Source organism: Puntigrus tetrazona, chromosome 5 (genome assembly GCF_018831695.1).
Source record: "Puntigrus tetrazona isolate hp1 chromosome 5, ASM1883169v1, whole genome shotgun sequence".
In the NCBI taxonomy this organism is placed as follows: Eukaryota; Metazoa; Chordata; class Actinopteri; order Cypriniformes; family Cyprinidae; genus Puntigrus; species Puntigrus tetrazona.
In genome coordinates, this window is record NC_056703.1 from 13057991 (window position 1) to 13085148 (window position 27158).

The 27158-nt window shown below is 37.5% G+C and overlaps 1 protein-coding gene across 4 annotated transcripts in view; it reads left to right on the forward strand.

Moving 5' to 3' along the window:
* The first annotated feature begins 8445 nt into the window (after positions 1-8445).
* The window catches only part of stard8 (StAR-related lipid transfer (START) domain containing 8), a 41137-nt gene continuing 22424 nt past the window's right edge, over positions 8446-27158 (forward strand). Inside the window, exons 1-2 of one of the 4 annotated variants that reach the window (XM_043239729.1) lie at positions 8446-8587; positions 9737-9767. In XM_043239729.1, coding sequence (XP_043095664.1) covers positions 8543-8587; positions 9737-9767 — 76 coding nt within the window. In that variant the 5' untranslated portion in view covers positions 8446-8542. Of the gene's footprint in view, positions 8588-9736; positions 9768-11364; positions 11708-18378; positions 18654-27158 lie in introns of those variants that run through there. The other 3 variants (XM_043239728.1, XM_043239727.1, XM_043239730.1) reach the window with 3 other exon arrangements.

Consider the following 27158-nt stretch of genomic DNA (forward strand, 5'->3'; position numbering starts at 1 on the left):
ATTCCCATCTTCCCATATTCCCTCTCTCTCAGCCATAGTTTTCTGTCTCCATTCCACTATCCTATAAAATAGTAAAAAGAAATCAGTTTCTCATATACTAAGATTAATTAAACTGATCAAGAGTGAAAAGGCATTTATTACAAAGGATTTATAATACAAATAAATGCTGATCTTTTGAACTTTTTATTAATCCTGAAAAAATGCGTACTGGTTTCTACAAAAACATTAAGCAGCACAACTGTAATAATCAACTTTTACTTACATAACGCTTTTAACAATACAGACTGTATCAAAGCACTGAACAGTATCAAGTAGGAAAATACAATGATAGAGGTGTTATAATGATGAGATTGAACAATTTGTTATTAAATGCAGAGACGGTCTCTGTAATCAAATCGACGATAATCACGAGAAATTAAGCGCCCCAACCAAGTAAGCCAGAGGCAACAGCGGCAAGGAACCAAAACCCCATCCATACAGAATGGAGAAAAAAACCTCGGGGGAAACCTGGCTCAGTTGGGGCCAGTTTTCCTCTGGCCGGACGCCCAGCACTTAATTTACAGTTAAATTTTAAACACAACTATGTCAGATTGTGCAACAGACTTTGTGTGTGTGCGTGTTCCGGTCTCAGACGAAAGTAATCTGCTTTAAAGTGCTGATCCACCATCTGATCTGGATGAAGAGAAACAGAATAAGAAAGAAACAGACTAATATTAGCGTAGATGCCATTCTTTTTACGATATCACGAGTAAATCTAGTTTTATGAGAAGTGTTCCTGGTTCCGACTGATCTAATTAATGCAGCCTAACAATCCATTAACAGATTTGAATAATTCAGGGATTTATAAGTAATTAACAAGATTTTAAAATATATCCAATGTTTGATAGGGAGCCAATGCAGTGTTGACAGAACCGGGCTAATATGGTCATACTTCCTAGTTCAAGTAGGATAGTGTCGAACACTGCGCTAAGATCTAATAGCACTAATAAGGTGATACAACCACTATCAGATGATAGAAGCAGGTCATTTGTAACTCTAATGAGAGCAATCCCAGTACTGTGGTATGGTCTGAATCCTGAATGAAAATCCTTGCAGATACCATTTTTTTGAATATAGTTGTGAGGATACTACTCATGGTAGATAAGAGAGATTAGTTCAAGTAAGGACCAGCTGAAGTTTGTTTATCAAGCTTGCAGAACAACCACCCAATAAGGCATTAAAATAATCTAACCTTGAGATCATAAACGCATGAATTAGCATTTCTGCATTTGAAGTTGAAAGCATGGCTCGTAATTTGGACATTTTTTGAGATGGAAAAACATACTTTTACAGATGCTAGAAGCATGGTTTTCAAAGGAAAGATTGCTGTCAAACAGCACACCTAGGTTCCTAACTGATGAAGAAGAATTAACAGAGCAGCCTTCAAGAGTTAGACAGTGTTCTAGATCATTACATGCTTAATAATTAGCACCTGCGCTTTTTCCGAATTTAGCATTAAGAAGTAACTCATTATCCAGTTTTTTATATCGACTATGCATTCTGTTAGTTTCTCAATACTGGCAAGAAATATACAGTATCAGCATAGCAAACACAGTGTCTCCTGACAATATCTCCCAGAGGTAACATGTAAAGTGTAAAAAGTAATAGCCCTAGTACTAAGCCTTGAGGTACTCCATATTTCACTTGTGAACGATACGATACCTCCTCATTTAGGGCTACAAACTGCTAGCGGTCAGATAAATATAATATAAATAAATGCTAAGGCGCTTCCACTAACGCCAAAATAGTTTTCTAGTCTATTCAAGAGAATGTTGTGATCAATAGTGTCGAACACTGCGCTAAGATCTAATAGCACTAATAAGGTGATACAACCACTATCAGATGACAGAAGCAGGTCATTTGTAACTCTAATGAGAGCAATCCCAGTACTGTGGTATGGTCTGAATCCTGATTGAAAATCCTTGCAGATACCATTTTTTTTCTAAGAAAGAATATATTTGTGAGGATACTACTCATGGGGGAGATAAGGGAGATTTGAGATCGAAATGTGGTCAAGATGTGGTTTCTTAATGAGAGGCTTAACTACAGCCAATCTGAAGTTTTTGGGACATATCCTAATGACAATGATTAATTAATAATGGTCATAATAGCTTCTATATCTTCTGAAAGCAGCTCTTTTAACAGTTTAGATGGAATAGGGTCTAATATACATATTGCTTGCTTAGATGATTTACCAAGTTTGTACAATTATTCCTCTCCTATAATAGAGAATGAGTGGAATTTTTCCTCAGGGGATCTATAGAGTACTATCTAATGTGATACTGTAGCTGACGGCTGTATAGTTACAATTGTATCTCTGATAGTATTAATCTTGCAAGTAAAGTACTTCATGAAGTCATTACTGTTGTACTCTTGGGAAATGTTAGCACCTGTTGACGCTTTATTTTTCCGTTAATTTAGTCATTGCATTGAATAGTCATTGTGCTTGTTTTCTTCTAAAAGAGACGAAAAGTAGTCTAGCACTTTTTAATGTTTTTTTTGTACGATAGGATACTTTCCCGCCAGGCTATACGAAATACTTCTAGTTTTGTTTTTCTCCAGCTGCGCTCCATTTTTCGGGCTGCTCTCTTTAGGGTGTGAGTGTGCTAATTATACCATGGAGTCAGATTGTTTTCTTTCATCTTTCTTAAGTGTAAAGGAGCAACAGTATCTAAAGTGCCCTGGTGGCCTTTATACAGTAGCCAGTATAAACATGACATGGGATTTATCACTAGCACGTGTTTCTCTAGATAATGTAATATGCAGAGTTATACGTAAAGCCTTTCTTCTGAGAAGTACTGAGAATATTGCTATAAATTGTACTCCTCAAAATGACACATTTTTATATCTGTAATTTAAAGTAATGCATACATCTGGTTATAGCCAGATTTCTGTCAAACAGACCAGATCTAGGTTCTGATCATTGATTAAAGGGATCTGATATTCAGCAAGCCAAGTTTTATCATTTGCTTCTCTGTGTTATAAACAGTTTTGCTTGCTTTTAATTTCGTTTGGACGTTTTCTGCATATTCTAATCTGTGGAACAGACATAGTGTGTCTATAGGTGAAAGAGTCTCTATGTGCTGAGAATTAACTGCCTTCTGTGACGTGAGGCGGCTAGCAGACGGTCGGTTTAGCCAGTCTGTCTGCTTCCTGACTTGGGCCCTAGTTAGCCAAATGTGAGCTCCAAGACTATATGCCATATTTCTAGAGAGAAGAATGGCACCAGTCCAGGAGGGATTAAGACCATCTCTTTTCAACAGGTCAGGTCTGCCCCAGAAAGCATCCAAATGTCTATGAAATATATATTATTCTGAGGACACCACTTAGACATCCAGCCATTGAGACCCAGTAGTCTGCTGTGAATAATAGTAATAATAATAAAGAAATAAAATCCTTTTTTGAGCACCAAATCAGATGATTTCTGAGAAATCATGTGACTCACGAGATTGTTGGTTTGTGTTTGAAATTCAACTTTATTTTCAAATGGAATAAACTACATTTAAATAGAAAACAGCTATGTATTTTTTTTCCTTAATAGTCCTTTTCCTTTATTTTTGATCAAATGAGAGCAGCCTTGGTGAGCATAGTGATTTTTTTCAAACTGAATTCAAATTCTTTTACATTAAAAAAATCCTATAGACCTCAAACCTGACATGTATTCATATATATACATAAAAAGAGACAAATAAAGAATTCTGAGCTTTGTTATGACTCTGTATTATCATGCTTTGTGTGTGTCATTATCAGAGCAGCAGCTGCAGCCTGTCAGAATGAATGATCACAGTCCAGACTGTCTGTGGTTGAACTCTAGGCTGGTGTAGAGGCGCCCCGGAGCTTTGTGAATGCTGGCCGGAGTACTGTTTCTGGCCAACCAGAGATTATGGCACAGAGAAAAAAAATCCCTTCTCACAGGTCACCTAAGGGCATGATGAGATGCTAAAGTGCTGGAGTCTACTAGAGCAATCTTATTCCAAGGTTCATGCCCAGCACAGGGGGCTCAGCCTCGTTTTTGTCCCAGATACCTGAGCTTTACCGTATTGGCATGCTCTAAAACCTCTGGAAAAGCGTTCTGCTGGAGCCGATAACCTCATGGTTGTGCTTTGTGTAACCCGAGTTCGAGTCCTAGTACTTTTTTGTTTCTCTCCCCTGTTCTTCCTGTCCACTGTATACTATACTATACAAATAAAAATGCCACAAAAACATTATTGCAAAAAAATATATATGTGTGTGTAAGAGAGAGAGGCATGTTTTATTACATTAATAACAGCAATAAGAAAGTTCACTGCTGGGGCAGAGGAGAAAGGTCACTTTCATCTATGAAAGATCATTCAGAGCAGCTGCTCCAAATCTCTAACGTGATCATTACAGCACTTTCAGACTCCAGACTTTATAGCCTTTCCTTCTGTCTAAACTTCTAAGATTTTAACATTTTCGTTTATGCTGATGCACTAAGGCTCATCTGACCCGAAGATGCTTTTCACCTATTATCAAAAACAGAAGTAGCACCGCTAGGACTCCCATATGGCTCTATCAGAACAATCTATCAGAATCAAACCTCATTTGCTAGATTTCTGTGCTGGGCTTCTTCTCAAAGTCAGCAAACAACAGATGCGTTTGTATTATACTATGGGAATCAATACTATTCAAACAGTCAGCACCAAAATTGTTTAACCAAATTATGAATTTATGACAAATTAATCATTTAAGATGGTTATGATCTATTTGATCTCTTTCTTTGGGTTTTTAATTGTCAGAATGGACAAGGAACAGCATTATCCTTCTAAAACTGATTGGGCAGACTAAACCAAATCATGGAGACCTGAAACTTGGAGGGATGATATTTTCGAATATTGTGGATTAAAAAAAACTACTTTTGCGAGCAAACCAGCAAATTGGAAGCAAACCAATGCTGACGACTTCTCTGGAGAGTGCTTATCAATACTTATCAAAAATTCTTTTACTTTTTTTATGGTTACAAAGGGACGTCAAAACATTCGAAAGAGCTATAGCCATTTATGTCCATTTTACTAAAAAGACTATTACTCTTGAATAAAATGAGACATCTTCACCAAACTTGGTACACTTGTGTCAGAGCTCAATCTTTGGTCAAATAAAAATGTGCCACAAGTCTATGGTGGCAATTGTGTATCTCAAAAAACACGGCCACCATTGGCCAATGAATTATGAGAATCTATTAGACAAGGTTAACAGAGACTGATTGGAAACAAAACTCGATGGGCCTGTTTGAATCATGGTCCATGAGAATTTTAAAAGAAAACGGCCACTAGGTGACGCTAATACGTTTTACACCAGTGCAATCATAAACACAATATTTACATCATATGACATATTTCCTACTGTCAGTCAAGTTGTTAATTAATTCTTCAAGATTATGTTTATTAACCTACCTTTGCAGACTAGTTCTGTTATTTTGCTCAATTTTAACAACAACAACAAAACACTGCAGTACAATTTTCTATACTCTCTAGCTTGAACCCCAGTAATCGCAAACCATAATTGCTACATTACTTCTGTGTTTTCATTTTTTAAATTATATTGGCCCTGTAATTAAAGGGGAATAATCTGTGCACAGACCTATTTAATGATGATTATTATTAACTTTGGGATATTTCCTTTTTTTGGCCATAGAAAGTACAGGCAAAATTTAATTCTGCCAAGGAACAATTTAAAAGGTATCAAATATTTATAGTCTTTCCTGACACTTGTTGTCAGTGACATGAGGTGTGTCCCAGAGCACATGACACATTTTCACTATTTTGTCATTCTACAGCATTTGCAGGGATTCTGTGGTAACAGAGCAGGAAGGTAAAATTGGTCTTTAAAAACCCCAGACGCTGACCATTTAGAAAATAAATGGTATTTTATAGCATTTTCAAGTGATTTTCATCTTCTTCTTCTTCTTTTTTAATTTAGAAGGGATATATCTGGCTTTTTAAGAGAAATTCAACACAATGCGAGGACATATTTATGCCAAGATGCATCTCGCAGATATATCTTGTTAAGCAATCCTACGTCAGGCAAGGTTGAGTTCTGAAACGAAACTGCAGTTCATAACCAGTGCAAGCAGTGAAAACTAGCATCCAAATTTTTACCGTCAGTCAGGTTACGTTTCTGTATTGGTTGTGTAGCGTGTAAAACTTAATGAATGCAAGGTAAAGGAACATGGCAATCTTAACAAAACTCCATGCTGGTGCTGCTGTCTTGAGCCAGTCCTGCCCACGTAGAAAAGTACATAAGACTGCACAGTAAAGCGTTAGAATTTCTCAACTTGGAATCTGTCCTCTTTGGAGATAACATCGCATGAACATCAGAGAAAGAGCCCGTCTCTGAGGAAGTAGCAGTTGTGACCTGAATGTCAAAGGAACATTTGTTTTCTTCATTTCAGTATTTGATGTAGATACTGACGCCTAGAATCCTGTTTTCTGCTTTCGGTTTAAATGACATTCTTGAGAGATGAGTGAGCAGATTGCTCTTTCAAACCTTCAATGCCTCTCTGCTAGAGACATGAAGCGCAATTCATAAACAGGTCCTGGTAACAGCTCCTGTCTAAGATACCTTTGCAGCCGCATCTGCTTGCAATAAAAATTTTCTCTGAAAAGATGGAACCAAAAATTACATGTTTATATCCCTGGAAGGATGAAACTGGCTTAAGTGTTTGCAAAATCTTTTCCATTTAGAGCGAAACTGGTTATAGCAAAAACTGCATCAGAAATGTTGGTGGTTTGTTATGAGCGCGTATACCATTCATGTACTTTGCATTTAGTATAATACATTATGTTTACCACAGTTTAGTTCAAATTTCATATGTTGTTTCAGCTGTTTTTCGCAGGCAGAGCCATTGAGGAAACTATTCTAAATGCAAGGCCTTTCCGTTAATTCATGTCTTTTAAAGCGTGTTTGCATATCCTCACTTTACTTTGTTCAGTTACTGTCATTTTTTTTTTTTTTACTATAGTGGAACTGATTGAACTTCATCTTTTTAGAACCTAACCGTTACCAGGAATGTTTTAGAAAAAAAAGGGTGTGACGTGAAAAAGAGAATCATTATTGTTTTATTAAAAAATATTCCATTGTGAGCTTTTGAATGAAATTACCTTAAAAAACTCATTCAGGAAGTAATTTTGAGGGTTTTTGAAATAATGAAGGACATATATTGTAGTCTGCACTGGCAGAAATTTTGATTTGTCATTTTCTCCTGACTGAGCTGGAATAAATCAGATAATGTAAAGAAGGTTGAGGAATGTCGATTGACAGGTCATTACGGACTCTTCTCTCTGTGTTTAGGTTTGACAGACAACCACAAATGATGATGACGATGACAGAATTGTTTTGTTGATGATTGTTATGTTTGATGGAATATTGCAGGGTAGCACTTACAAGTGAAATCAATTATAATTAAGAATCATCTAGGACTTTGTGTGTAAATGATGTTTTTGTCAGTGAGAGTGCCTGCATGACTCAAAAAATTAACGATTTAATGTCCTTACTGCTATAATTGGTAATCAAATTGACTGCACGCACTGATAAAACTTTAATATTGAGGTGTCTGGTTTAATCTCCACTCAGAGCTTAACATTTGAGGAAAGCAGTTTAACACCAGGTTGCTAAAGGGAGGTTGTTCGTGTAATTTATTCCACTCGCCTTGTCTGTCGTGATAAATAGAGAATATATCCAAATGACTGCAAATGAGTTGAATGTAGAATTATGAAAAGCAGAACTTCCACAAATACAGCTTTTTTAAATGAGAAAAACTGCTGACGGAGGTGCTCATGGGAATCAGGGACACATTCTGGTGTGTGTAGGCCTGTGTGTGTGTGATCTCTGGCATGCTGGAGTGGGAGAGTGAAAACACTGTAAGTTTTTGTTTTCAGTGTCTTTGGTACATAACAAGAGTGGGTGCGACTTCTCAAGAGAGCTACTGATAACTAAATACAAACACTACATATGGTTCTGATATAATAGTCAGAAACAGAGTTGAGTTCAAATAAATGTTATATCTAAAAGCGTCACGATTTTTTGGCATTAGTTAAGGTAGTTTTGTATTCATGTTACCACCAGGCTATTTCCCACCCCCGTCTTTTTAACCTATTGATGAATTAGAATGGTGTAAAATAAGAGTAGCTCATTCTGGCTTTGTATTTCACTGAAGAAAGAAAATATTACAAAGTTTGAATTTGAACAGCGGGGTGACCCCTACAACGTTTGTTATGGTGCGCCGATAGCAGATCCGCCTGAGCTTCTATGCTTTTCCTGCTGTGTGTTAGCATTTAGCGCTTGCTACAGTGGTATGCAGAGAATCTTTCCTCTTGGCCAGCTGAAATATGGCCTTGTGGCCCCTCCCTATCTGCTTCTTCAAGCCGCCGAACTCCGGACCATCAGACTCTCAGAGAGCCGTTAATCTGCTCAGACTCACAGCAACCTTCATGACTGTTCAGCCTCGACCTTTTGAACCTGACCCTCAGTGCGGGTACCTGTGAACATGGCTTTTGTCAACTGCCTAAGAGCCCTTATCATCCAGGCTAAGGTAAGACAGAGAGAGACACAAAACACGTATAGATTTTAATGCTTTGATTGACAGCTGTCACGATCAGGTGACAGTGAAACTTCTGCTCTTAACCTCTGTGGTTATAGGCTATGAACACTTAGAAACAGTACCAAAGGTTACCATGGTGTTACCATGTTTTTGGATGCTCTTGGATATGGTTTTCTTTGAATGCCGTGGGATATGAATATCTTAACCATGATGTTTTGTTTAAAGGAATGATTTGTAGAATATACTTGTGAATAGTTGTTAGAAGGCACTTTGTGTGCATGTGCAAGTGTTTTGGGTGGTGCAGTGGGTGAAGGAAATGATCATTTGCTGAACTGGACTCAGTCACTGGCTGCCCATAGTGAGGTGAGAGTCGGCCAAAACTCTGTTACCACGGCAACGCCTTTTTAAAAGCACCCATTCACCCTTTCCACATTGCTCAGCCAATAGGCTACACTGCAAGCCTTATGACATCACAACGTTCCTTAGTGAGAGATCCTGATATATTTAGTTTTTTTCCGTTGCTGACTTAGGATACAGTGGAATGTCTGTTTAACTGAAATTACACACACCCATACACACATTCAACAAACTTCAGTAAATACTGTAAGCCTGTAATGTTCACCAAGACAAAAAGTTATTTGATTTGGGAAATATTAATTGCAATAAATGTTTTTGATTTTAAAATCATTTTAAAATGGCATTTATTCCTGTAAGGGAAAAGCTTGAAAACAGTCGTCATGCTTATTTTGTGGAAACAGTAATACATTTTCTCCCAGAATCTCAAAAAAAAAAAGAAAGCTCAAAAGAACAGCTTTGATTTAAAAAAAATCTTTTGTAACGTTATAAAGGTCTTCTTTGTCATACTTGGTTCATTTATTGCGTCCTTGCTGAATAGAAGTATTCTTTATCTTTCTGACCCCATGCAGGCTACATGTCTAAGCCATGTAAGCTGTTTGACATTGAATTTAATCTGAAGAAAACCTTATATAGCCCAAGAATTGTACTTCAAGTATTCTTGTTATTAAGGGTATATTTTATCAAGGTGATGCTGAAGCACAAGGGAGAGCGCCAAGAGAAAAGCATACACAAGATTCTGTTCTTAAATTACACAAAATATGATATTTTTTCCTGATGTTTCAGAAGCTGACCTGCTGTCGTGTCCAGCGCTCAGGTAAGGATGTGAGATTCCATTCCAACTTAATGGCTTTTCCACTAACAATATCGCCATGGTAGCTGCTAGAGCACCATGAAAAAGACTGCGAGTCTAAATTGCAGGCAGTGGACACAATTCAGCCTTAAACAACAAAATGGAATCATACTATGCATGTTAACCATGTATATCCCATGGGTCTGTTTTACACTCCGATGCTACATTGTTGATGTTTCCTGATCTGCAGTTTGAGCTGTTCTAGAACTCCCTGACCTCTGCCCTCTCCGTGCAGTGATCTACTGTAGTTGTCACACGGTTGCATTTTAGGAAAGTCGTGGTAGTCTCCAGTCGCTGGGTCACGTGACACAGAAAGTAGATCATACTATTTTTAACCCACCTCAGATGGCATGGTAGATATCTAATGTGTAATTATTCACCACAGGCTGTGAGGCACAGGGGTTCCTCATGTGTGCCATTTTAGGAGCCACTCCCAGAAAGTGCATAGTATAAAACAAGCACAAATAAAAAGTAGAGTGCATAGCTTTTATTTTGTATTTGTATGTTTTATGCGGATGATTAACTACTGATCTTTGCAGGAACATTAGAATAAGACGAGATGTCTTGTTCTAGTTTTAAAATAACAAATATGATTAAGTCCCTTTGGGGAGCATATTTTAGGCACACCGTTCTCAGTTTCTTTCAGACTTTATAGGTTTGGTTTATTTGATTCTAATTAGAATGTTTGCAGCTCATCCTAGTTTGCAACAGTCCCCATAAACTATGCAAATGAGCAAGCTCAGCAAACAGACTTATGTGTGTGGTTGGTTTTGGTGTAAATTCTATGCAGAGACAAGCAGTCTTTAGGCCACATGGGTGATAGCTTGATCTGTCAGGGTCTCTTAATGGTTATTCACTCAGTTTGATTGCTTCATCTTATCACTGTTCTCTGGCATGTGAACAAACCTTAAAAAGAGACCCCAGCAGTGACTCTGATTTAACTTCAGATTAAATATCTATTTAGTCACTTAGATTGGTCAAGCACTGTGCCACAAGTGTGTGATATTTACTTTGTAAATTTACAGTTTCAATCAGATCAAAGTCTGGGAAGTATCAGTCCACAATGGCAGCAGCATCAGGAGCTTCTAGTCATCAGGCTTACCCATTTCAACAAGGACATGAGGAAAACAAGACACATATTATATAAAATAATTAGAAAGAAAAGACTTTTAAAAAAATGTAAATTTTAAATGATCATTATTATTGTGTCAAATATCAGATTTGGAGACTTTTTAAGATAAGATTTGGGGTCTCTTGATATTCAGAAAATGTTATATTTTGTATTTTAAAACATTCTGATTAAGTCTTGTTACGGGCATATGTTTGTTATGTAAATTACAAAATTAAAGTGTTAAAGTATTGGACATGACCTGCATGTATTTAAAGCGCGTTCTTATGACTAAACATAAAAACTATTTTAAACATTATGCATAGCATTGCAATAAACCGTTTAAACAGCTGGGCACTGTTTAAAAAAAGTCCCCTAGGCGTCATTACGGAAACTACTACAGTCAAAAGACGCACACGTGAAGAGACTTCATGTCCCGTGATGCTTAGCGGTTTGAATGGTTACAGGGTAGCGTCCACGGAAAGTCCTTTTAATTTAAGAAGGGTATTTCAAAGAAATGAAACGATAACGTTAACATCTATTGACGAAGCAGCATGAATAACCACTGCTTCGTCACAGGACTAAGACTTCGTGCGCATCGAGAAGAGTCTCACAAAGAAAAGGTCCAGGGTTAAAAGTTGAGTTCAGAAGTCAGGAGAGAGTTGGCGAAGGAGTTTGGACATGGATAAAAGCTGCAATGTCCAACAAGCGCGATCTCTAACTTCACAGTTCAGAGAATCTACATACAGAGCTCTGACTTTACTGCGGAGGAAGGCGAAACAGAGGCAGATAGCGGGTAAGTTGTACAGAATTAAAAAAGATTTTCTTAAGGCATCGAGTGAGACAGCAACAAGTCAATCTATTAAACCCTTTCAACGGGGCTCGAAAGTGTGTTCAATACAGCTCTCTTTATAATTGTGGGTGTTTCATTTTATGATGAACCAGATATGTTTTGTTGCGTTATAGAACGTATATTAAAACATGTTATAAAACAAACCTTGAGCTTTCCTTCGTGCATTGTTGAGCTTTCGGAAATTTACCGTGGCAACCATGGTTTCATCCAACGTAGTAACGGTATTGATTAGTTCAGTATAATTTAAAAGATGATTTTACTTCTTTTTAATGAGGCTTAAAAAATATTTTAAAGTCTAATACAAACTGTAATACAACGTTATTTTTTTACATAATCCATTAAGACTTTAAAACAGTATGCATAGTAACTATTACATTTTGGCTAAAGCTGTCTTTACCACGGTAAAATGTTGCAAGATTGAGCTAAAATACTGTTACTTGTGCGCACACGCTGCCACGTTTTTGCACGCAGCTGAAATAAGAGATCTATTCATCTGTTAGAGGCCAACAACCGCACGCACGCGACTGTGGAAAATGCAGAGCTAGGTGTGAGTGAGGTTTACACTGCTCTCATTGAGCGTGTTCCCTGGCTGCGTCTCAAATCACAACGCGCTTCCTACCTAGACGGTTGCGGCACGTACATGTGTTGTTCAGGAGCGCTGTTTAGGAAGGATTCTCAGTCGGATTTGATACACGGCCCCCCGTTTGTGCCTACATGCACATTAACGTAGCACTGCTAATAATCACTTTTGGCTGCCCTCAAAGCTTTTATCTGGTGAAAGAATTTGAAATTGCCTTTAATTAACATAAGTGGCATATACGTGTTCACATCTTTGGTCTTATAACAATCCCGTTTTTTTTTTTTTTTTTTTAATGAGGTAACTTTCTGCTGATCTCATTACAAACATGACAGTGTGAGTTTCCAGTTTCCATTGAGACCGTGATTATCTTAATGAGTTTTCCAGTTGCTGTAATTAACCCGTTTTGGGAGTGCACCGCCTGTCTTTAGAAGTAGTTGCCTTGTGCCAGTGGACTTTTATCATGTCCAATTGTTTTGCCCCAGAGGAAGGGGGTGTGTTTGTCATTGTCAAAAGGATTTTGTACATAAAAGGAGGATTTTAAAAGTCAAGTGCTTTTACAGAGAACAGGTATTTCCTCTTTTGTGTAATTTGTTTGATGAGCTTATGATGAGCATGTGATGATGAGCAGGTTTATCCTTGACCACAGCATTTCAAATAAATGAAATATTTTTTTTTTGAGCAGTGTTTTGAGTGACTTCAAAGCTAAAGGCAACTCGAGGCCATTTTTAAAATCTTTACTCTTTATGTGTACCTCAGTTACGGAAATTAGAATTTCGTTTATTGGACTCTCTTTGCCTTTTAAGAGTCCTGTGTAGCGTTATATTTGAACTTAAAATGAATTTAGTACGAGCTCATGATTTTGTATTTAAAATTTATATAAAAAATATAACTTCACTGGTCAATGCGCGATGTGCACACTTTTAGGGTTAAACCTCAGTTACTACTTTGAAATATTGGGGTCCTTCTGAAGGTTATGCAAGGGCTGAAGATGTGTGTGACTCTTGAAGCGAGGCAGTTAGCATGTCATACAGTAGCTGCGTGTGCTGCCGTGGCTTTATGGTTTGAGCTTGTGCGTGGATCATCTCTCGAGGTTTCTCGATGTTGATTGACGCTCAGGAGTAACCTCTGCAGAATGTCAGCTGAGAGGAAGCAAGCATAGAAATCCAGTTTTGCAACATGAAAGAAGTTTGTTGTGTATTGAAAAAGTCCTAATGTGAGATGTGTAGTTGTTCTTTTACCTTATTACAGGAAAATTATTTTTTTATTTACTGATTTATTTATTTGCCATTTAACCAATAGACTGTAATATTTCTTTATAAAATTGTCAAGCTTAAATTTCGATGTTATGGCATTGTGACGTGTTGCGAAGCGAATGGTAATGTAATTTGATTTTCATACTACTTTACCATGACTTTTACATTACTTATTTTCAAACATTAAAAGGTTACTCAAACTTTTGTCTTTAATGACTTACCCCTATATCAAAGAATAACGCTTCAAATTTCTTTTTTTGGGTGGGTGGAGTAACCCATTAAGTGCTGATTAGAAATTAACAGAAACATATTGGTAAATTGTAGTCAAAAAAAAAAAAAAAAAAGAAAAATATTTCTAAAAGAATTTCTGTAAAGGTTTATTTATTGATTTTTATATCCATTCTGCACAGGAACAAATACTGCATCCGTGCTTCTGTCAAGGGGGTTAGTTCTTATCTCATGTCTGTAAGTACTTTTGGAGGGAAAAATGTCAAACAGTGACATGTGAGATTGTGTGGATGAGCTCTCAGTTGTATCTTGACCTGTTGGGTCGATAGTTGGACGGGGACATTGGCCTGATGAAGACTCAGAGTCTGGTTGGTCTGGCTAGACTAACCTTACACAAAATTGCTGCTCTGATCTTCTCCGCTGCATCTGACAATAACAGTGTGTTTGATGAAGTTGATTTCTGCTCCCGAGTTTGTCATCTGTATCCAGACAGCTGAAAATTGCCACAGAGGAAACCACTGTTTTTTAACCCCTGCTGCAAGAAACTCAGTGAGAGCTGCATATCACAACACAACAGGCACACACACACACACACACACACACACACACACACACACACACACACACACACACACACAAAAGGCATGAAAGTACAAAGCAAACAAACGGTAAAGTGCAAACAGCCCACAAGCCTCTGCTAGAGGAAGTCGGTAGTGTAACACATTCTGTTTCATTATTTTTTTTCTCTCTCATTACTGTAATACGTGTGTGCACGCTTAATTTCTGAGGTCTTGTTAAAGAAAGGTCACTGCAGTTACGGCCATGCAGAAACATTTTGCTTGTGCTTTTAAGTGTGGTGTGTGTGTGTGTGTGTGTGTGTAAGGAAAATACTTAAGTAACAGCTGTTCTTGGAGTTCTAGACCAAATAGACTGGTGACTAGACAGGCCACATGCTGCATGTTTGATGTTACCTTGTGTTTTGGCCTGCTGATCTTGGCTGATGATAGTGATTTTGACTAGGGAGAGTTCAGTGAAATGGTCTTAGGTATTTTCTGTTATGAAAATATATTTTTTAAATTACATTTTTTTTATTAGTAATATGCATTGCTAAGAACTTTGTTTGGAGAACTTTGTTTTTCCATAACATTTATTTATTTATTTATTTATTTATTTTTGGCAGATTCCAGATTTTCAAATAGTTGTATCTCAGTCAAATATTCTCCTATCCTAACTAACCAAACAACAAATTCTGCTTATTCAGCTGGTCTATTCATCAAAATACTATTTTGAATGATTTTGTGGTCCGAGGTCACATTGATCTTTTTTGCACTTTTAAAAAAGAAATGTGTCCTCAGCAGCCTGTTGTCGAATGAAGTTTGAAATTTCAAATACATTTGAATAAAGTAAAAATGTGTGGTTTATAAAGCGATTCTTTCGGGTACACTTTACAATTGGTGTTTTAAACTGCTTTCAACTGGTTTAAACTCGAAATGAAAATTGTCATTGATTACTTGTCCATATAATTCCAAACCCATAAAAACTTTGTCAACCTTGAAACACAATTTAAGATATTTGGAATAAAACCTGGGAGGCTTTTGATTGTCTTGTTGACTGCCCTGTAATGGACAATGTCAAGGTCCAGAAAAGCATGAAAGACATTGTCTAAATGCTCCATCTGCCATCAGTGGTTCAATCTGTATTTTACAAAGCGAAAGGAATTCTTTTTTTACTCAAAGAAAATAAAAAATGACTGCTTTATTCAATCAATTCTTTGTCTCTGTCACCGGAGCACCATGTTTCGGTGTATCCACTGGTCGTGCCATTTTTGACGAGGTCTTTCATACTTGTCTGGGCCTCGAAAGTGTCCATTACTTGGCAGTCAATGGGGCAGCCAAAAGCCTCCTAGTTTTCATTCAAATTATATTTAATTGTTTTTCAAATACGTGCAAAGCTTTTATGGGTTTGGAACGACATGGAGTTAAGTGATGAATAACAATTTTCATTTTGGTGAGGAGTAACCCTTTAATTAATTTGCAATAAGCATTACAATTCACACTTTTGGTCATATCCTATGAATCAAACAGACATTTTTTGCTAAGCGATGGAATGCTTGAACTTGCTGCTTTTCTAAAATTGCCCCCTACTGTCACAGCGATTTTTGCTTTTTCATACATTAAAGTAACATAACGTTTTTTTTTGGTGTAAACACTTTTTCTCTGTAATAGTGTTTTATGTGAGGTCAAGTCATTTCTGCTACGTTTCTGGACATATAGTTAAATGAAATGTTGCGTCTCACAGGTCCATGGTGCTGCAAAATAATTGAACATACATGTAAGCATAAACATACAACAACAGAGATGTATATCCATATAAATGGAAAAAAAGCAAACGCAAAAACCTGTACAACAGTTTAGCTGACTATATCCTACAGATAGTTACATAATCTGACACTGTACGAGAACATTACATAAATACTGTACAGGAAGAAACATATTTTGAACATTAAATTTTGCAAATGATGTAGTTTTGGGTGATATAGTTTGTTGTGTAATACACAAGTAATCATGTAATTATTATACTCCGTAGCAGGGAGTGTTTATAAAGTGTTTGATGTGCATACAGAGGAAGGAGTGTGTTTCTACAGGAGGTTTGTAGAGCCCACTCATCTGGGGTGAAGTGTTCATGATTTCAGGAGGTTGTGTTGTTGACTCTGCCACTTCCTCTCTATAGTGTTTTTCACCATTTTTCCTGATGAGGCCCACCACAGTTGCAATATCGATTGCATTTGCTTTGCTTGTTTATAAAAAATCGAAGAAATATCTTTGCTTACTGCTAACCAAAAATACATGTGGTAAAATGATTCAACAGGACACACACTTCTTAAAACGTGTACAAGAAAGCACATGCTTTTGAAGAAATCTAAAGTGTTTGAACCGGCTTTTGACTTGCTAGATTTTGTGTGTGTGTGTGTGTGCTCGCACATTTGTCATGTTGAGTTTAAAGTGGAAATACTGTGTGTAGCAGTAGATCTGTGTGTGCTGATAATGCACAGTGTATGTATAGGTGTGCATATTATACGCGTGTATATTACAAAGAGGGGGAAATTGTCATGGCTTCAGTTCTTCTGAAGCCAGTTTGTCTCTGTTTTTGAGCTAATGTGGCCTTTAGCTTACAATGATTGGCTTCAGAGTATTTGAGCGTCCATCAGTTTTTGGGAATGTGAGGTCAAAGCTGAGTCATTCTCGTTCATTCATTTCCTCTTTTAGATTACGTCGTCTGTCTGTCTCGCACTCGTGATTCTCTCATGGTCTGTTTCACTTTTATCCTGCTCCCCATCTTTCCGTATCTGGGGTGTGCGGGTATGTGTTTGTGTGTTGCCTGTCTGTTGCTGATAGACATCAAAGAGGCCCATCGAAAGGAAGTGATGCGTGTATGACAGTGCCACACCCTTTTCGTGCCGTGACATTTTCCTTCGTGCTTTCCTGTCTGATCCCTTGTTTCCTGAACTGTCTGTCCTTCCCCCTCTCCTGTACCACTCCTTTCCTTTCCCCTCACTCTCACAGGACCCAAGGAATGACAGCAAATCCCAGGGAACAGGAAATGACTCTACCGAACGTCTGAACTTTGTTCATATCAGAATTAATACACTACCATCAGGGCACACATTTGCTTTGTTTAACTACTCCTCTGAATCGTTTTTTCAAAACTGTAGAATTTCAAATGCTACATTTCTTATCAGCATCATACCAAAGAAAGAGCACTTTTCAGCCTCTTTGAGTTATGGACGTGCGGAAGTTTTGTCTACAGTAATATCATAGTTGTTACTTTTAATAAAAAAAAAAAAAAGGCATTGCCTATTGGTAAAATTTTTTATTCAAGTTTAAAACCTGGTGAACAACATTCATATCAGTGTCAGTTGCATCACTTTCGGTGCCATTCACATATTCTCTCATGGTTTCGTGGGATAGCAAAGTGTCCATTGGATATGCACTTTAGAATCACACTGGAAGTATGACTACTCTTCACATTGCAGAATAAAGTGAGGCCTGCTTTTATTGAGGATGTATTATCAGATGCAGCCAATGACTTGCTCATTAAGTGAATTGGCACTATTTAGTTGCAGTCTTAAAATAACTTTTAATTAAGTTTTCACACACACAAGTCTAATTATCCTTACTTTTGAAATCCCACAAATTGTTGTCAGTATTGCACAATGCCACTTTCCGCACTATAAGTCAGCGAAACACACATGCAGGTGTGCAGTTGAGCTTTGGGCTGGTTGTTATGTTATACTTCACCAAATTTAATAACTTTATGAAGCACCTAACAATCCCTCAGGGCCCAACACACAACCCTAATAAGGCTAATGACAGGCCGTCTGGATTACGGAGCTTGAGCTTTTTAGCATGTTGAGGCACACAAGCACACACAGACCGTAGCGTGGTACGTGGAGGAGGAGTTTTTGTGGGCCGAACATTTGGTCTCAGGAACCAGATGGTGTAAGTCGGTGGAGGGGTGGGCAGGAAGGGCCGAACCCCTTCCCCCTCAGGATACTGCCTCCACAGTAAATCGGATCCCACTCTACTTCTCAGAGACGATTTGGTTAAACATGACTCTTCGCAATGGCCCTGTTTGGATAAAAACTGTTTTCTGTTTGGACCTTTTGGAAATCTATAAGTGTATGTTGGCCTGAAGCAAACTTTAGGTGTTTGAATGGCTGTTGCAGGCACTTTTCTGTGTCCCCTAATGGTTAACCCGTAATGTTGGACCGCTGGAGTTTAAGTGATTAGGATGGAGAGGTCGTCTCCACAGCATCGGAAGGGTCACGGTGAGTTTTAACCTCAATTTATTCTTCAGTGAATCTGGCTGTGGTCTCCATAATAAATGCCTCTGGGTTGTTGGCTAGTTTTCTGTAGCTATGTCATTTAATTCAGAAATCTGAAGAGTGCTTTAAATCATTCATATTGATGTGCATTCAATTTTACATATTTGTTTTCTTACTTTGCCACCTTAAACTACCAAATACGATAACCTTCTCGAAAGCAAGCCCCATCTGAGAATATTCTGTGGAAAAATAAGTAAATTTGCGTAAAACATAAAAAATACCATATGGATCTAATGTCAAGTATTTATTTATTCTTTCTATCTCTTCCATGGACCCCCTAGCACAGGCTTTATGAATCTCCAATTGTGAATAATCTCTTGCTTAATGATAGCTATGTTTTTTCAATTAAAAGTTTCAAGTCAAGTAAAAATATTAAAGATGTGTGGAATATTACCTAGAGAATATTATTATTCTTATACAAAACCTTTGAGATGTATAAACAAACAGAAACAGAAACAAAAAAGTTTCTTGTAGGATAAGTTTTTTTTTTGAAGAAGAAACTATATTGTCATATTTAGTAGATTTTACCTTTTTATTTTTAATGGGCATTTAATATTTTATTTCTACACTATTTTTCTCTGGAGCATCCTGTGGACCTCGATAGTCTCCTTTGTGGCCCCTGGAGGTCCCCGGACCCCATTTTGAAAACCCCTGCTGTGGATTATAAAATAATTTATGACTTCAATGTCAGCTCAACCATATAAGACTGAATATGTGTGCGTACTCGTGTGGATTGAGACTGCTGTTTAATAGCTGGCTGCTGAACTAGCTGGTACGGAAGCGCAGCGCTGCTTATGACACGAAGGGTTTAGTGAGAATTTGACCTTTGAACCCTGAAACTAATGTCAGTCAGTGAGGAATGTTAATCATACATTTGTTTGTTTGTTCGGTGAATGAGAGGAAAAATGTAAGGGGAGAAAAAGAGGCATAAACAGGATCGGGAGAAGAAGAGAAGAAGTGTAATTGGGGTAAGTGGAGGTGGACTGTGGGATTGTGGGTAGAAGCCAAAGAACCACTAAGAACAATGAGCTGTATTCAGCCAAACACACACACAGCTAGAGCGCAGAAAACATTTCCTTCCCCCCCCACACACACACACACACTTCACAGATGCTATTTATTCATACAGCAGATGCTTCTATCTAAAGGCGTTTTATTACATAGGTCTGAACATCTTAAACTGATTGATTTGAGATTAAAACAAAGCTGGGAACATGTTGAATGAGAATTCACTTAAAAATTCTAATTCTGTCATCTGCTCACCCTCATGTTGCACCAAAACTGCATGACTTTCTTCTTCAAGAAACAAAAGATGATGTTTTAAAGAATATTGGTAATCAAGCAGCTTTGGTTGTCATTGACGTCCAGTGAATTAGGGGAAAAACACTTTTCTCTAAATATTTTCTTCCACACTGCACAGAACAAAAAGTCATACAGGATTGGAATGATATGAGGTGAATAAATTACAGAATAGAGTGTACTATTTATTTAACAGCGTACGTGCCTGTGATCTGTTTCTCTTGAAACTGACGTGTAAATTCAGTCGTGTCACATTCAGTCATTTACCATAAATATTCATAAATCCACAGCAGCTTTTACACAAATGCACTCGGATTCCTCAGGAACATATTGAATCTCTGTGGAAAGGGTGAAGACTCCTCTGAAGAACACAGACGCTCTTCAGAAATGCACAGACACTCTACTAAATGCAGAGTCTTTCGCAACACTGAGACTTTTCAGAAACACACAGAGGCTCCTTAGTCCGTTCTCAACAGTCACAGTGTTTTCCTGATGAGCCTCTGGATATGTTCGTGACATTTCACTTTCATCTGTGATACAAAGATGCCATAGAATTATTGAAAAGTACCCTAGCGCATTAAAAAATGCACCAGAAGATCTAGTGAAATAGTCGATGCAGTGTCCACATTTGCTTTCAACCACTTCAGAAACTCAAAAGACACACACTTTTGCTCACTTTGGAAGTTGATGCTGATTTAAAAGATGCAAATATAGACATACGGACTGTAAAAGCACAACACTTTTATTCCTTTTATTAATTTTTTCATAATTTTGTATGTTAATACAATTAAATATGATTAACTAACCATGACATTTTTTTACATGATTAATTTAGCTTAATATTAATTTTTTGAAAGTACTTATAAATAAATTATAAGATTAAGTGTTCACAAGGGGGAAGGTATGAGGCTGTTAAAGTTTTAAGCTGAAATTGTTGTGTAACACCTTCTGCTTTTTACTCAATCCAAAAAAAGACTCACACTTAATTTTCCTGAATCTCTCTTTTGTTTGTCATCAATTTTTTTCATCAAACTGTTTGTCCATCTTTTATTATAATAATTGCGATAATATCTTTAATATCTTTATAATTGTTAAATATTTATGTAATCATGCAAGCAATGATGAAACTATTTCCCCTTTGCTCATGGGGGTGCAGACTCCTCCTGCGGATAAAATGCTTCTAAACGGGGGCATCATTTGATTGCATCGCTCTCATTCTTTAGCTTTTCTCAGTCCTTTGGCTCTGTCATTGTGTTACACACACATAACAGTTTAGTCATCTTAAAACCATCTTCTCATGGTGCAACCGCACAAGAAGCACACACTCTCACACATGCAGAGAATGAAGTAAGGCTTCCTCCTGACACACAGCAGGTTCACACTAAATTCAATTTACCAGTGGTCACTCCCCCAATTTACACACACACACACACACACACACACACACACACACACACACACACACACACACACACAGGCTTTTAGAGTACTTTCAAAATGAGACGAAGTACTTTCCTTCTGCTCGCTCAGTCAGCACTCATGGGAGCATTTAGTAGTGTTTTTCTCTTCTGCTTCAGGGTTTTCAGTTCTTTAAATGCCTCTGTCTAATTCTGGTTTATTTTGTTCATGCAGCAAGGATTACCCAGGCTTACTACAAATCACTCTCACCCGCTCCACGCCGCCTGTGTGCGGTTTGGAGCTGAGACGGAGTGAGTGGGCGGGTATCTTATTAATCATGCTGTGTTTATTTCAATTGGTAGTTATTGAAGTTATATCTCACTAATCCAGGTTGCCATCGCTTATAAAATGAGGTACTAAAATAGCTAGCTGCACTTGGTCTGAATTTATTAACATTTTAGTCGGTATGTAACATGTAATAAACTAATGCTGCAGCTTATGCTGCTTAAGAATTCATCATGTGCTAGTAGAGAGAGGAATTTGGCGAAGTAGACAAAAGAAGTTGAATGTTTCTTTACTTTCGGTAACTTAACATTCAGGTGAGTGTTTGAAGTTGGTTGTTCTCCAGGTTCTTTGACAGTACTGTGGGGTGGCTCGCTGATCCTGGCCACTGATAGCGTTATTTTGCAGTTACTGTTGTTCCCGACTCCCTAAAGGAAATATGCTGATCAGGTAGCGTCGCAAACACACTCTCAAAATTCATGCTTCGCATTATTTGTCGAGTGTGATGCAGGAACCTGAATCATCTCTTTAAAATGCTGAAAGTGCAGTCTAGGTACTTGTCGGGTTATAATACTTCTTGTCTTGATCAGTAAAAAATAGCACACAAGCATCTTTAGAATTTAAGTACATTGACAGCCTGCTTTGAGCGGTAATAATGCGACCTTAATTGTATAAAGCAAATAGTGCTGCGTTTTGTGAATGAGGAGCAGTCCATATTAAGTCTCATTTACATAGGTGTGTTTTCTCCATTGTTCCAAACCTCTGACTTGCATTTTGCTGGTTTTCTATTTTGTGACCATACAATGAAAGTCAGTGGGTTGTTTCGTCTTCGAAAGTCTTTTGACTTTCACTGCATGGGCAAAAAAAACCATTTAAACATTCTTCAGAATCTCCACAGAACTAATGTTTGGAATGACATGAGGGTGAGTAAATGATGCATTTTCATATTTGGTTAAACCAACCTAAGTCAAAATGCAGAAGGACCTTTTTTGGAGGCAGAGCAGTCTGTATTAGATGAGTGTAAATCTTGGTTTTAACTAAAGCTGTCAAGCACCTGACAACATGAACATGTACTTCCTACATCATGCCCTGAAGGGACAAATACACATCACACACATTCACAGTGTAAAACATCCTCTGATTCACTCTGTTGCAATCACCTGCTTCCCCCAGTGCTCCTCTTCTCGTTTTGCTGAACTTTACATTGATTTGCTAACGCAGGGAAAATAAGATAGGGAATCGGTGAGAAGTCAGTCAATCTGTTGTGTAATTGCAAGTGATGAGTGTGATGGAAAGCAGCAATGAGATTATGCAGTTTAAGTGCATTTTCCTTTCAGTTTCTGGATGAATCTGAATATTCAGTCTTCAGCGTCACATGATCTGTCAGAAAACATTCTAATATGCTGATTTGGTGTTTATTAGTTATCGTTTTGAAAATAGTTGTGCTGCTTAATATTTTTGTTTAAAATTATACTTTTTCAGGATTCTTTGAACAAGTTCACATAAACAGCTTTTATTATAAATTTACTGTCAGTTGTTTTATCGAATAAAAAATTAAGAATTTCTTTTTAAAAAGTATAGAAACTAACTTCTTAAAGAGATTTTCACAGAATTTCTATACAATGGGCCAAAGCGATGCATCTTCTATGGGAAAAGTAGAAAGTCTAAAAATATCTTTTGCTGGTTTCTTTGCAGGTCTAACAAAAGACAGATGCTCAGTGGCAGCAGGTTACAGCGGCTGTCAACATAATTATTTTAGAACCCGAATGATACTTTTGAAACATTTCGAAATATCAGTAACGGAGAAGGAGAGACTGCATAGCGAGAAATTGTCGCTTTCTAACATGCATGCCAAATCAAGTTACCGACCAAGCTGTGAAGAAAAATAACTTTTTCTTTTTTTTTTTTTTTTTCAAATGCTGTCAGAACCTTGTTCGCTTGCTGCTGCATTGATGTCTTCACTGGACGGTCACTGATGCGTTAGGAGCCAGAATTTGAATGTGCAGTCAATTGCGATTACATCTGTTAACCTGTTAACTGGAGTCGCTTAAATGTCGTTACCGCTAAAATGGTATAGGCATGCGATCGAAAAGCTTGCGTGACCTTCGACTTCTCATATCAAACTTTTTAAAATCCAAATTCTATTGATGTTTCCATGAGAAAAATTGTTTTATTCAATAAATGTGTGCAAACTTTTTTTTTTTTTTTTTTTTTTTTAGGCACTCAAATAGTTGACCTAGCCACGTTACAAGAAACGGGATATAGTGCTCTGCGTTATTCAGGTCTCAAATCAACACGCAGGGACACTTACGAATGCTGTAAAACCTCAAAGCATGTTTTCGAAACAGCTGTGAGAGGAATGCTGATACACACCGAACACTCCCTCTATCGCAAGAGCTTTATTTAGCTCAGAGCTGTGGCTGACATGTCTTTGGGCTGTATAGATGTAGCACAGTCAGTGTCTCAGACTGCAAACCAGTGGTGATGTTGGGCAAAATGCTGAGCGTTCGGAGATTTGTAAACTATTCATGAGAAGTAACTCGGTATACATTCTACAGAAAAATTTAATAAAGTGTTTTTATCACAACTTTGTTTTATAAAACATGAAGCAGTGCACACCGCCTGACAGCGTATATTGATCTGCGAGTAGAGGATGTAGTCATCAGGGATATCCTAGGATCCCGTTCGTGCTTATAATGAGGACACAGCACAAATGTCTGATAAGACCCAAGTGATGCAGCTGCCCTTGAGGCGATTACAGGAATGCTTTTGTTGTACGTGGAGACTAGTTTTGCTGTGGGGTTTGTAATAGCTGGTAATGATGTGATTTATTCAGACCTCTTTGGCCGGATATAGATTCAGATTTACAGACTTAAATCTGATTCACAAGTTTTTGATTTTAATTCTGTCTAGTTCTTGGTTAGCTATATTTGGCTTCTTAAAGGGGTCACAAGCAAGCTGCCATTCTGCTTTATATTTTAGACTTCAATATAGAGCTTTTCTCAGTTCATGACCCGTTTGACTGTTATTACTCTTAATTGAAAGAACTGGCTCACAAGAGAAATTAGATTGGATGTGCTGTACGTTTTTTGATTCTCTAAAAAGGACCAGCTCAAATTAGTCATTTGTGGATTGTGTTGCTGTACAGTTTGTATTGGTTGTGCTGCATGCCATTCTGTTGAGAAAATGTCGAATTGCCGCTAATGTAAAAGTGAAAGTAAAATACGCACAGATCACTGATCTAGGCTGTTTAAATGCAAGGAGTGAAAAGCATTAAAAGTGAGAGAAAAAGCGGATTGCACATTCATTGCAGACTGAACTCACATTCGCAGTCTTTTGTCAGGGTGCTCCTTTAGTATTGAAATCGCTAGAAATCAAATCTATCGTAAAGGTCACTGGTGGGGTAATGAATTGGAAATGATTGTTCATATCTACTGAAATAGAAACTGGTGAAACATTTTTGAGAATCCATGGATTTTATATCTTCAGTAGAAAATGATCTCGTTATATAATCAGCCTCACAAGCGTATATTTGTGGGAGCCACTCTTTTGGGAAATCCCAATTTTTTGTTTTAAAGCACAGTAATGGCCATCTTTTGCCCTGCTGTCACTTTCGGCTTTCTCAAATAAGTCCACGCATGGAAGAACATCATAAATGAAATATCTCTTATCCTGTAGGAGGATTTTCTAGGGGAGAATAATTATAGTGCTATAATAAATTGTCAGCGTGCTGAGCACCCCCACAAATTATCCACTCTTTTCTCAATTTTATTATTATAACTCTTTAGACATCCTGTTTATTGACTGAAGAAAGTAGGAGGGGGTGGGAAAAGGAAAAGAGGGAGGGGGAGTGGAGAAGCAGAGGGGAAAAGAAACCCTTAACTTAGGGGGTTTCCACCTTTCCTGAGATGAGAAGCGGCTACAGGAATGTTCATGTTTTATGCCTATCTGGACCTTCTTATGATTGTAAATCTCTTATCAATGATTGCTGAAATGAATAATAATAATAAATGTTATTGTTATTCAGTTCATGGGGGGGGTGAACTCTTGTCTAAGGTTGCAGCGGAAAACTGGTTTACTTAGCATATCAAGGTCTGAAAATTGCCTCTAGTCACAGCATGTGCATTTGCTTATTTATGGTATTGGGGAAAAAAAATCATCCGGATGGAAAATGTCAAGTGCATGTGCATTAATTCCTTTCCCTCAAATCTGTCAAGTCACGCTAGACGTAAGTATGCAGCGGGGAAAATGTCAGAGACGTGAGGCCGATAGCACCATCCCTCACAGAAAAAAGAAATCAAATCAACAGCAGCTTATTTTCCTTTCTTTTTTTGATTTTCTTTTAATTTAATTATAATTTTTCTCTTTTTTTATTTTATTTTAAGCTGATGCATGATCGCATCTCAATAAGCTCTGTGCACTTTGATTTTTGACATTTCCGAAACCCGGGAACAGTTACCTGTCTGTTAAAAACTCGTACTATTGCAACCCTGCTCTTGCCGCATATCGTATTTGTAGACGGAAAGCAGCATTTGAATGGATTGTCAGATGTGTTTGACACTGTGTGTGATCTTGAAGCAGTAGAAATGTGGGCGTCTGGGCGGGAAATCCCGGAGCACTGCTGGGAGTCAGGGAGTTCTGGAATGCTGAAGGGGCAGAGCATGGAGGCAGGAAACGGACGAAGCTGATCTGATCATAGGAATGAAAACTGTGTGTACGTGACCATTTAATGTGCACATGAATATTTACACATGCAATTTCATATCTTTAGCTCTCTTGGCATCTGAAATTCTGCTTATACTTCGGAGAACAAGCTTTGTTGTTTTACTCTTTACTTTTCACTTTCGTTTCCTTTTGTGCTTTGGTTATACACAGAATTGATCTGCGTATAGATTGAGTAGACTTATTCATTTGCCCACAATACGCTTGTATTTTTCTTTTCTAGCATATAAAATATTTGAATGGTTTTTGAGAACGCAGTCAGTGTCGGTACATTTATTTCATAAAAATGTATACATTTTGACTTTTTACAATTATTACAAAAGGCATTCAACATTTTTAATTTGTGATAGAAAATTACATGTATAAATATATGTAAGAATATTTGTTAACTTTACACGTTAGACGTTCGCATACATATTTAAATGAGCTGATTTAAAGGCTGTTCATGTGATAATGTATCGTTTGATCCGCATCTGTTCATTTAAACACAATTTTGCTTCAGCGTGCCAGAGACAGTGGCAGCCTTTATAAATAGGCCAGAATTTCAGAGCCCAACTCGCCCTGACAGCCATATCAGCCCAGCCTTCTTATGAATACAAAGACTGTTGCTGACAACATTTGCAAGCTATGTATTATTGTTTTGGATTCGGTTTACACGCATTTAACTCTTTTAAATTGTTGCTTTTTCATGTTTATAGTCATAATGTCAGGTTTGTGCCACAGCTATTATTTTGATTGACAGTGGTT